Source organism: Glycine max, chromosome 2 (genome assembly GCF_000004515.6).
Source record: "Glycine max cultivar Williams 82 chromosome 2, Glycine_max_v4.0, whole genome shotgun sequence".
Taxonomy (NCBI): Eukaryota; Viridiplantae; Streptophyta; class Magnoliopsida; order Fabales; family Fabaceae; genus Glycine; species Glycine max.
The window spans coordinates 16,108,448-16,120,354 of NC_016089.4; the positions used below are offsets into that span (position 1 = coordinate 16,108,448).

Sequence of the window (11,907 nt, forward strand, 5' to 3'; positions counted from 1 at the left end):
TAAATATATATACATATGTATATATATAAAAAAAAATTTATATTTATATTTTATGTTTTTATAAATTTATCAATTTAAACAATTATATATATATATATATTTATGTATATATATATATATATATATATATATATATATATATATATATATATATATATATATATATATATATATATATATATATATATATATATATATATATATATATATATATATATATATATATATATATATATATATATATATATATATATATATATATTAATCTCTTTAAAATGGATGTTTTAAGTATAAATTGTAATGTCTTACTATGAATAATAAAATTTTAAAAATTATGTTCAGTCGATATTTTTTAATAATTGTTCTTAAAAATATAATTAAAGAATTAAGAATTTTTTTTTAAAATATATAATATAATATAATCGTGACGACTTTGGTGGCTACTATCATTATTTATAATTAATTGAACCATAAACTAGGAAAATAAAAAGCCTTTATTACTAAAAGCATTACCAAATCGATCGTTAATTAGATCCTGGAAAATGAATATCACACTTGATGTTGACTAGAAGGCTTGGCATGATCATGGGTAATGTCGTATGTGGCCTCTGCCGATAAGAAAATATAAATATAAATTGCGTTACATACTTACATTCACAATTGCTTGAGGTTCTGGTGGTTCTTAATTTTCTAATTGATTGTGGTCATCGATCTCGCAGTAAAGTAAAAGACGAAAGGGAAAGAGGAAATGATGGTACTAAACTCAAATCCTTGTTATCTTTAGTGACTTTAAGCTTGCAAATATCAAATTGAATGATTAATAATCAGTCAATGATGCCTAATTTTTGTAAGGATTTTCCCAAAGTGGAACTCAATATTAGTATACAGTAGTCAATGATATTCGATCTGCCCTTGTATCTCATAGGCTATTTAAAATGCGGCTCCTATAATCTGCACTCGTGTTTGGAGGTCAACAAAAGTTAGCTGCAGCTCCTGTTTTATGCCATGCTCACACCAGAAACCTATCCATCAGCTCTGGGTTCTTTATGAAAAAATATTCTTCTTTCAGCCCAAATAGTATAGTAAGAGATTTTAAAGAAGAAAATTATACTTATACGTATGCAAATATGGGGAGATGAAAAAAAGCAAGAAAGAACGAAAATAAAAAGTAAATTATTATACTTTTACTAATCACTAATGATAAACTTGATAAGATAGATACCAATATCCACTAATGGATCGAATGGCCCCTTGACTGACGTAAACGTATAATAAACGAGGGTTCCAGTTCTTTTTCTATGTGCTAGCTAGGGATTATAGCTTTTTGGGCAAAAAAATTTTAAAGCTAAAAGTTGTTCAACTTTTGCATTTAAATATTTAATGACTGTAAAATCTTGTTATTTAGATGTTTTTTAAATTCTGCGTTTGATAATAATCTTAATATAAAAAAAAAATCTATCTTCTAGGATTAGACCGTTAAACAAACATAGCTCTCTTTCGGGAGCACCTAATTCTCCGTGATTGGCTTTGCTTTCATTTGATCGACAAATTTTGGTGGTCCAACTATAAGTCCAAAAGTTTAATGGGTAAGTTCACAAAGTCAAATTATCTTGAAATTGCCATGCTATGCATTTCCTACCCTAACTTTTTGCTAACTAAAATTCCCACATTGCTTGATTTGCTAAACTTCTTTCTGAGTAGCGATAATATTGCGCAATATCACATGGTCATATGCCTGGAGTTTTCATAGCATGACACGGCAGCGTGCCTATTAATGCTAAAAACCAATTAATCTTCAGATGAAAATTCTATTTAGGTTTAATATCTCATAAAACACCGAGGCATTAACTCAGTTGATTTAATAAGATGTGTAAATTATGATAAAACTCTTAATACTTATATTTGTTTCCGTGGATAAAAAATTGAGTCAAAACAGAACTAGTATTATCTTTTAGTCTTGACATCTAAAAATAATCTATTTTATAGTTTACTCTTAAAAAAATGTTTTATAATTTTAATTCCTATGCAAGCATTTTTATTTCCATGTTAGACTTTACCATTAAAAAAAACAAGGTAGCATTGTTAACAAATGTTGATGTGATGCTAATGTGGCACTAATGTAACATTGATGTGTGTTGTGTTTTACGTTTTAATTCTTATATTTATAATTTTTACGTTTTTATCATTATAATTGTATAAATTTTATCTTTTACTCCACACACTTAAATCATTCATTTTATTTCTTATATAAACACTTTCATCATGTTTTGATCCTTGAAGTTAAAAAACGATTTATGTTATTAATAGGAGATAATGTGGTATTGATGTGACATTAGCTGTTTTGCAGTCTAAAACTACTTGTTTCAATTCTTATTCAAATATTTTATTATTATTTTAGTCTCTACCAACACATATTTTCCTTCCTTTTCCTTCTCCTTTATCTCCACTCCTCTATTTGTAACCTTAATTTTTTTTTTCCGTTTAAATCCTCTTAATCAACTAATTCGCATTGGCTCTAGCTAAATCGTGGACTCTTTATTTAAAATTGCCAAGTTTAAATGCACTTTTTAAACAAGATGAGATAACTTGGGAGTAGTAATTTGTGTTAACACTCCTTACAATGCCGGGACTTACTGAATTGTTTTAAACATTACAACACTGATCAAGCCACTATGAATTTCAATATAGTTTTAGTGTTGGAGTAAAACAAAACACATTTGGAAGACATGTGTGCATGGTGTATTTATCGTAAAATGGGATTGATGTGGGTATCAGGATGATGAAACGTTCTATAAATTCATTGGTTGCTTCGCCATGCAACTTCCTGGGCGCAGATGTGGATTGTCCATACATGTGTTGGAAATCAATTTCATAACTTGTGGCATGATATCAACTCCTTAAAATGTATGAATTCTAACATCTATCATCATGTAATTAAGTCGACAATCAATATGAATCGCATAAACATATTTTCATATTGTTGACGCACTAATTTGATTGAGAGTTCTAAAGCATTTATATATTGGACTAAAGCATTTGGCTTTTACTAAACTTGATAGAAGTTTAGAACATATATAAGGTATCTAAAATGTACGAATCAAATATAATTAATACAAGTAAAACTTTAGTATAAACCCATTGCACTTTTCAATTTTTTTTTTTTTTTTATAATTTCATAACACACAATACACTATTACTATATACTAGTTCGTTATATAGGTGAAATGAGGTGTAGATAACCATGCAATAGAGTTTGGTAAACTAAATTATATGTGAACTTTTATAACACGTATGATTTTAAATTCCAGAAAAACACATTATAATTAAGACAAATTATTTCAAATAAAAAACAAAATGTTATATTTAGAAGATTTAAGTATAAACCGTACGTCATATAAAAAAAAATCTTAAATCTCCATAGAAATTTTTAAACTAATATATTTACGAATTAGATAAATAAAACATTAAATTTGATTCATTAGATAACTATATTTAATATTAAGAAGAAAAACAAATAAATGGTGATTAAGAAATTACAAATAAATGATATTTATTTTATAAAAATGGTGACTATAAAAAATAAAATGTCGGGGGGGATTGAAAGAGTTATTTTTGTGAAGGTTTGAGTTTGAAGTGGGGGAGGAAAGTTGTGTATACATGTACATCAAAGTAATTAAGGGGAGTGAATTATGAGGCGTACGTAGTTAAATGGAATTTGTCGGTAGAGCGACGTTAACAGGATTGAGCTGTTTACAGCACCCATTTCCTGTGTCGTTGCCATCCACCAGTGCCGCCATGCATTCAGATCTATGATCTATCCCCATGGATTCTAATTAAGTATTTGCTTCTACACTTCCTCCTGCATTTATTATCTATTTCCATCACCACGCAAATAATAACAAGGACAACTATGCTTTTTCTTTAATTATAATTAATTGTTTAAGAAAATCTTTTTTCACTGAACGACTGCATCAACCCGTGCCTGATTATTTTGGTTCATCTAAAACTAATAATAGTTGTATTGAATTTGATTGCTAATATAAAATTATATATTAAATATTTAGATAAACAACTTTATTATTTAGTAATCATACTTAATTTAAGTAAAAATATTTTTTAAAAGAGAATTTTATGGCTCATCATAACTATATTAAACTTAAATAGATTTGTCATAGTTGGGATATATATAAAAAAAGCTTAATAGTACTAGTTAAGAAGTTAATAATAATATTTTAATAAACAATACATTAGAAATTATATTTGAAATGTGATAAAATTTAAAAGTATATTGATGTTTTTTTTTTCTACTTTTATTTCTTCATTGTCTTTAACCACAGTGCTTAACATTTAATTTTGTCCTTTTATTTATCTTCCTTCTCATGATCGACCTTGGTTGTGCTACTTTACGTGCCGGAGGGGATTGCCATAAAATAAGTCCTTTGAACCATTGATATAAATAAATACTACTATATATTGAAAACAATCAACAAGAACATGAGCAAACCAAGACAACAATTTAATGCCGCTCATCCAATCGAAACCTTGTAGCTAAGACTAATTAGATTATTTCGTACCAAGTAATTGAATTAGACCCTCTTTCAATTGCATTTATTATACAAATTTTGAGATTTTATTTTTCAGAAACATTTGTGAAAGTAGTAATATAATATGCTGTTCAATAAAGTCCAAGCCAATTCAGCTCGAGGGATAGAGAGATTCCCGGAGAGCCGTGCGTGGGCTTAATATTAAACCCATTAATAATCTCATTTGTTTAATGTGTCTTTGAATCTTAATCACGATATCTTGCCATTAAAAAATGAATTATCCGTGCAAGACAACTCAGCCCGCTGTATAGTGTTTTATTCAAAATATTGAACGAAAAACGAAAAAGAGAGAGAGATTAATGTAATCATTTATCATTGTAAACGGAACGGAACTTCTTATTATATAGGGAAAGCTATATGCTATTTTGAAAACAATAGTATAAAAAATGATGGTATTGTGAAAATATTCAGTATCTTTCTTATTTATTTATTTATTTATTGTCATTCTTATCTAACTAAATTTATTTAAAATATACATTTTCCTTTTGGTAATTTATTTCGGCAGGTTATATAAAATAATTAAATTAAGATGATAATAAACACATTAAAGCATGTATATCCACTAAATATTTTTGGTTACGATGTAATATAATATAATCATATAATATAGTTTTTGATCTCTCTAACTCTGGATATATAAAAACAATTTCGGATAATATTGTATATTTATTTCTTATGTCTTCGGATACAGGCACACAGCTGTATTTATAACGTTGGTTCTCATATATGTTGTTATATAATAATAATGTATGTATCACGCCATGCTATAGTGTAACCCCCATGATACAAATTTGCAGGGGGAAGAGGCATGAAGGTAAATTGAGTCGTTTGCCATTTACGACATAGTAATGGTACTAATTTTAGCACTGATACTGCGTTTAAAATAGAAATGAAAAAAGAGAGAAAGAAATCGAAAAAAATATATGTTAATTTTGGTCTGGCAAAAAATATAAGTTAATTAATCAGAAATGAAAATATGTTGTTTGAATGAGTAAAAAAAAGCGAAGAATTGTTTTTTCACTTGCTTGGATAAGAGAAATAGATAATGAAAGGAAATAAATAAGTTGTATAAAGATATTCTCATATATATTAAAAAAATCCAAACATGTTGAAAATTTTACTTTGTAACGTGAAATTTATTATTGGCTTTTTATGCTATAAAGTATTAAATTTTTAAGAAATAAAAAAATAAAAGGAGATATATATTATCTCCTGATTTCATGACAATTTAGTGAGAGGGAATTGTCTCATAAGAAAGCTCTCCATTTCTTATGTTTGTTAGATAAACTATAAAAAGTTAATATTTCTATTCTATTTCATTCCCCCCCCCCCCCCCCCCTTCTATTTTCTATCTCTGATCTATTTACCTCAACACAAATAACGAGTGAGTATAAATATGTTTTGTTAAGGATGGAAATAACTTATGTTAAGTAAAAAAATTTCTTAAATAAGTTTTATTTATTATATAAACTTAAATTTTAAATCTTTTTTTTAAAAGTCTTCTCCTTGACTTTAAAATTAATTTAAATGTTTATACCAATTTTTTAAAATAATGAATAAACTTAGTGTTCATGGATGCTCTTACAAACAATATAAAGTACACAACATTTTATTTTGCTGACCAACGTTTTAATTCTTTAGAATTTAATTTGTGTGTTTAATAAAAAAATTTATATTATTATTTCATAATATAACATTACATGATATTATAATCTTAAAATAATGATTTACTAAATTTGTTAAATACAAAAAAAAAAAACTAAGTGACAGCGTAAATTTTCATACAGTACAATTCAACGCTAGCTGAAGGAGTTATGTGCGTTTGATTTTTTCTCTCTCTTAATTTTTGTATTCAGTTTATCTATATTTATTAGTAATTTACAAATATATCCTAATTTCTACTTTATTTATCTCTGAAAGGCTAATCAATTATTGGCAGGCTAACCTTGTGTTTTTTCTACTTGCATGGGTCATTGTTGGTTATCGCCACCCGTGCCAATTTAAGACCTTTCAGAGAATTACTTGCCATCATGGTTAAGGTTAATATTTATTGCTATAATAATATCACACTATTGAGCTAAAAGGACCAATAGAATCAAAGGTTAGTGTTTATGTTATGCACACGAAAAAAAAAAAAGATACTGTCGTATATTAATTTTTAAAAATAGTTTTTGAAATGTATGTCAATTATTCGGTATAGTTTGCAATGTTGACTAGTAGTAGTAGTTATTTAAATTTTTTATATATAATAAAGAAGGAGACGTAAACTCTCTCGTCTTTTTTTTTTCTTATTGAATGTAAAATGATATACATTAACAAATGTATTAATATTGGAAATACTTCTGATTAAGAAAATAAAAAATAGTGATAAAAAAAAATTAGAAACAGGAGGGTTTTGGGTGATTATGTTTGCATTTATTTGGTTGGTTAAGGAGGGCAATAATTATGGAAACATAGGATAGGAGTGTTAAATTGATGGTAGTAGATTTGAAGAGGAACAGCAACACTTGTATGATAGCTGGCTCTTTCATACTCGTACCATATATCCATAAGATGAATAATAATGGAATCGATCATTAAAAAAGTGGGCCACGTCGGCGCTTCTGTGTTTAATTGAGTTCCATATAACTGTGTTGTTGTGGAAATAAAATGTTTGCCAAACACTCCTTCGAAAAGAGAGAGATAAAAAGAATGAATGATGTAACGTGATAAAAGGAGGAAAATAAATAAAAATAAAACTTGTCAAGTGACGATAGTGGTGAGTACTTGAGTTGTTTCTAAGTGAGAATTTTAATTGTAAAAATAATTAACGGCGAAGATAAACATTCACTGTTAGAATGTAAAGTCACATATGATTGGACGGCTATGGTGTCATGATTTCCGGGCTTTACCTCACTTGGCATCATTTGGATGCAAAGAAAAAGAAAAATAGCTCTCATTTTGGATGAAAAAAGAAAATACGTAAGATAATAACGTATCAAAAGTAAGTTTTATATTCTTTAAATACAGAGAAAAATGAAAAAAATGTAATTATATTTAAACTCATATAATATGATAAATTATAATTAAAATAATAATATACATCATTTAATTATACTTATATTAAGCTTGTTTAGAACGCAAAGTGTTTTTTTAGAACTTAGAGGTTCTGCGAATATAATTAAAATAATATACATCATTTAATTATACTTATATTAAGCTTGTTATTTTGAATACACAAATACAAAATTTACCTCACATACGTTTATACAGAAAAATATGTCAATGGAACCCATCCAATATATATATATTATTTTGAATTGAATTTTCAGGTGTGGATGTAGGTGAAAATGTGGTCCCCCGTGCATCCATCCATCACCATCTCTGGACTCTGAAGATGAAACCATGCAACGGGAATCATGAGATTCCCCTTCCACACCCATGATAACACCACCATCTCGTCTCGCGAGAATTTCCACCCCCTCTCATCTCAACGGATAAGACCATCATGCAACGCCGCCCATCCAACGTCTCCAACTCACCCACGTCCACGTGTCCCCTCCACCATCGCCTATCCCACACTCTTCGCAAACTCCCCCACCTATTTAACCCTAGTTACTTTCTAACCTCACCCGGTACAACACAAACTCCTTATCCTTCTCTCTCTCTCTGGCAACTTCACACATCAACAACTAGTTCACAATAACACAATCTCTTCGCTCTTCCGATGGTGTCTTCTCAGATCTAACTCTCTAAGCGCTGCTGCTTTACTGCGAGGTTTCACTACTGATTCATTTGGAAAACGACAGCGTTTTGGGTAGGGTTGTACTTGTATTTCATTGAACATGCGGCCGAGAGTAGCGTACTCGTTCCCTGAGGAGGTGCTGGAGCACGTGTTCTCCTTCATTGAGTGCGACAAGGACCGCGGCTCGATCTCCCTCGTCTGCAAGTCCTGGTACGAGATCGAGCGCTGGTGTCGCCGGAGAGTCTTCGTCGGAAACTGCTACGCGGTCTCTCCGGCCACCGTCGTCAACCGCTTCCCCAAGGTTAGATCCATCGCCATCAAGGGGAAGCCGCACTTCGCCGACTTCAATTTGGTCCCCGAGGGTTGGGGCGCTTACGTGGGCCCCTGGATCAAGGCCATGGCCGCTGCCTACCCCTGGCTTCAGGAGATCAGGCTCAAGAGGATGGTCATCGCCGACGAATGCTTGGAACTCATCGCCAAATCGTTTAAGAACTTCCAAGTCTTGGTCCTCACCTCTTGCGAGGGCTTCACCACTGATGGACTTGCAGCCATTGCTGCCAATTGCAGGTTTCACCACTCATTCTTTTCTTTCCCCTTTTCAGATTGACTGATTACCTTTTTTTTTTCTGGTCCTGTACTTTTTGCGGAAAAAAGAAGTTAAATAAGGATCCAACTAAATAATATTTTGAAATTATAAGGACTCATTCATAAAATTTCAAATACAGGGTCTTTTTTTAAAAAATAAGATTTTTATAGTGGGAAGTTTTGGTGAATCTGATAAAGCTGTTAATTTTTTATTTTTTTTTTGTATTTTAATGTGTCTATACCGGGCCATTGTTAATTACTGACAATGGCTATTGTGTTATAATTTTGTTTGGCTTAGCGTGGTTTGGTTTACTGCATTCTCTATTTTGATTACGAGACTGAAGAAATTTTTGGTTTCTGAACATGTTGTATGGGTAATGAATTGTAGGAATTTGAGGGAGTTGGAGTTGCGGGAGAGTGAGGTGGACGACATCTGTGGGCATTGGCTGAGCCATTTTCCTGATTCGTACACATCACTGGTTTCCCTTAACATTTCTTGCTTAGGCAATGAGGTGAATTTGTCTGCCCTAGAGCGCCTGGTTAGTAGGTGTCCCAATCTCCAGACGCTCCGCCTCAACCGTGCTGTGCCACTAGACAGGCTTGCCACTCTTCTTCGCGGTGCTCCTCAGTTGGTTGAGTTGGGCACCGGAGCTTACACGACAGAGATGCGACCGGAGGTCTTCACAAACCTTGCGGAGGCATTTTCTGGGTGCAAGCAATTGAAGGGCTTATCTGGATTTTGGGACGTGCTCCCTTCCTACCTTCCAGCTGTCTATCCTATTTGCTCCAACCTGACTTCACTGAACTTGAGTTATGCAACTATTCAAAGCCCTGATCTTATCAAGCTTGTTGGTCAATGTGAGAGTTTGCAGCGGTTATGGGTATGTCTGATTCATATGATTTTTATTTTTTATTTTTTATATTGAGTGTTTCATGTTTATGCTTGTATTTGGGTTCACTGTTGCAAAGTAATGCTATAAATTCTTATGCTGATAAAAAAAAAAATTGTGGAACAGGTGCTGGATTACATAGAAGATGCTGGCCTTGAAGTGATTGCTGCATCCTGTAAGGATCTAAGGGAGTTGAGGGTGTTTCCGTCCGACCCGTTTGGGTTAGAACCAAATGTAGCATTGACAGAGCAGGGCCTCGTTTCGGTGTCTGAAGGCTGCACCAAGCTCCAGTCAGTTCTATATTTTTGTCGGCAAATGTCTAATGCTGCCTTAGATACAATTGCCAGGAGCAGGCCTAATATGACACGTTTTAGACTATGTATTATTGAGCCTCGAGCTCCTGACTATCTCACCCATCAACCTCTGGATGCTGGTTTTGGAGCTATTGTAGAGCATTGCAAGGATCTTCAGCGACTTTCCCTTTCTGGGCTTCTAACTGACCGTGTTTTTGAGTATATTGGGACTTATGGTAAGAAGCTTGAGATGCTTTCTGTGGCTTTTGCTGGAGATAGCGATTTGGGACTCCATCATGTGCTGTCTGGGTGTGACAACCTTAGGAAGCTGGAGATCAGGGACTGCCCCTTTGGTGACAAAGCCCTTTTGGCCAATGCTGCAAAGCTGGAGACAATGCGATCCCTTTGGATGTCCTCTTGCTTGGTGAGTTATGGAGCATGTAAATTGCTGGGTCAGAAAATGCCAAGACTTAATGTTGAAGTCATTGATGAAAGAGGACCTCCAGATTCAAGGCCGGAGAGTAGTCCTGTTGAGAAGTTATACATATACAGGACTGTTTCTGGGCCAAGATTGGACATGCCAGGCTATGTATGGAGAATGCAAGATGATTCTGCATTAAGGATTTCTTGAGTGATTGTGCTGTGGAATGAGCCGTGGAATTTATGAAGCATTTGATGTGAGAATTGTTAGTGCAGGTACATGCCCAGAATGCTACTCAATAATGAATTAAAACTGTTTACGGCCTATGCTGTTGTGGTTGGTGTTTGAGCTATAAGGTACAGGAGGATATATAAAGGCTTGAGCTCGATTGCCATTCATTTTACACTTTGGCTGAGCTACGAGACACCAATTCTGATAGAGATCGTAACCTTGTTCTATGTTGCATAGGATAGTTACTATTTTTCGTATCATTATTATAATATTTTATGGACTTGTGCATAATTTTATATGCATGTTACCCCTGCTCTTTCGTAGTAAGATATCGGTGGACTTGTTATCATTAACCGTGGGAAGGAATAAAAATCGTATTTATATTCTAGTGCATCCTGATTTGTTGATGCATCTGATGGAATTATGCCTTGTTTTCTTTTGTTCTATTCAGAGTCGATTGGTGCTGTGGAATAAACATTCGGAATGACTAAAATGAGACAACCAAGTTTTCCTGTCGCATGTGAAGCGTGGAATGGCTCTACTGGTGGAAAGGTTTTTGCATTTTAACAGAGCGGCTTAAGATTGCATCCGAGTCAATTTTTGGTTGCCTACGATGGCCTTAATAGGGAAATTTGCATAAGAAGTAACATTAAATATGTAACCTGGTTACAAGTGAGGAACCTGTAATGATGTCATTAATCTCCATTATTAAAATGAACTTATCTTTTTTCAAGCAGTTTTCAAGTTTGTTTGATTTAGGTTCCGACAGATTTGATTATTTAAAATATACTTTTTAAAAGATTTGATATTAAAATAGATAATTTAAAGAAAATTTAGATAAATTTGATGTTTAGAAATGGTAAAGTAATTCCTTTTTATGGGGAAGTGATTTTAGGAAAAGTAAAAAATTTGACGATTGGTTTCGGTTTATTTTTTTTAAAAAAAATAAAGATTTAGAAAATATTATTCAGAAGAAAATATTTTAAAGTATCATTGCATTTTTATTTCTTCAGAAAAGACAAAAAATTGATTTAATGTTTTCAGTTTTGTATCTTTTTAAAATACTTTTTTCAGAAAAAATGTTTTTCAAATTTTAAATAAACTTATTTTCACTCTTATTTTTTATTTTTTCTAAATGAAAACAGAAAATATTTAAACC

General features: G+C 31.8%; 1 protein-coding gene across 2 annotated transcripts; it reads left to right on the forward strand.

Moving 5' to 3' along the window:
* Positions 1–8,203: 8,203 nt before the first annotated feature.
* On the forward strand, positions 8,204–11,481 carry TIR1A (protein TRANSPORT INHIBITOR RESPONSE 1A). 2 transcript variants are annotated; one of them, XR_413134.3, is made up of 4 exons: positions 8,204–8,895; positions 9,302–9,794; positions 9,930–10,792; positions 11,200–11,481. XR_413134.3 is itself a non-coding variant. In NM_001358243.1 (3 exons), exons 1-3 carry the CDS (start codon positions 8,429–8,431, stop codon positions 10,725–10,727), a joined length of 1,758 nt encoding a protein of 585 aa, NP_001345172.1. In that variant the 5' UTR covers positions 8,216–8,428; the 3' UTR covers positions 10,728–11,082. The 2 variants fall into 2 exon arrangements, 1 of the variants encoding a protein (NP_001345172.1); NM_001358243.1 differs by lacking the exon at positions 11,200–11,481 and having other exon boundaries at positions 8,216–8,895; positions 9,930–11,082.
* Positions 11,482–11,907: the final 426 nt, after the last annotated feature.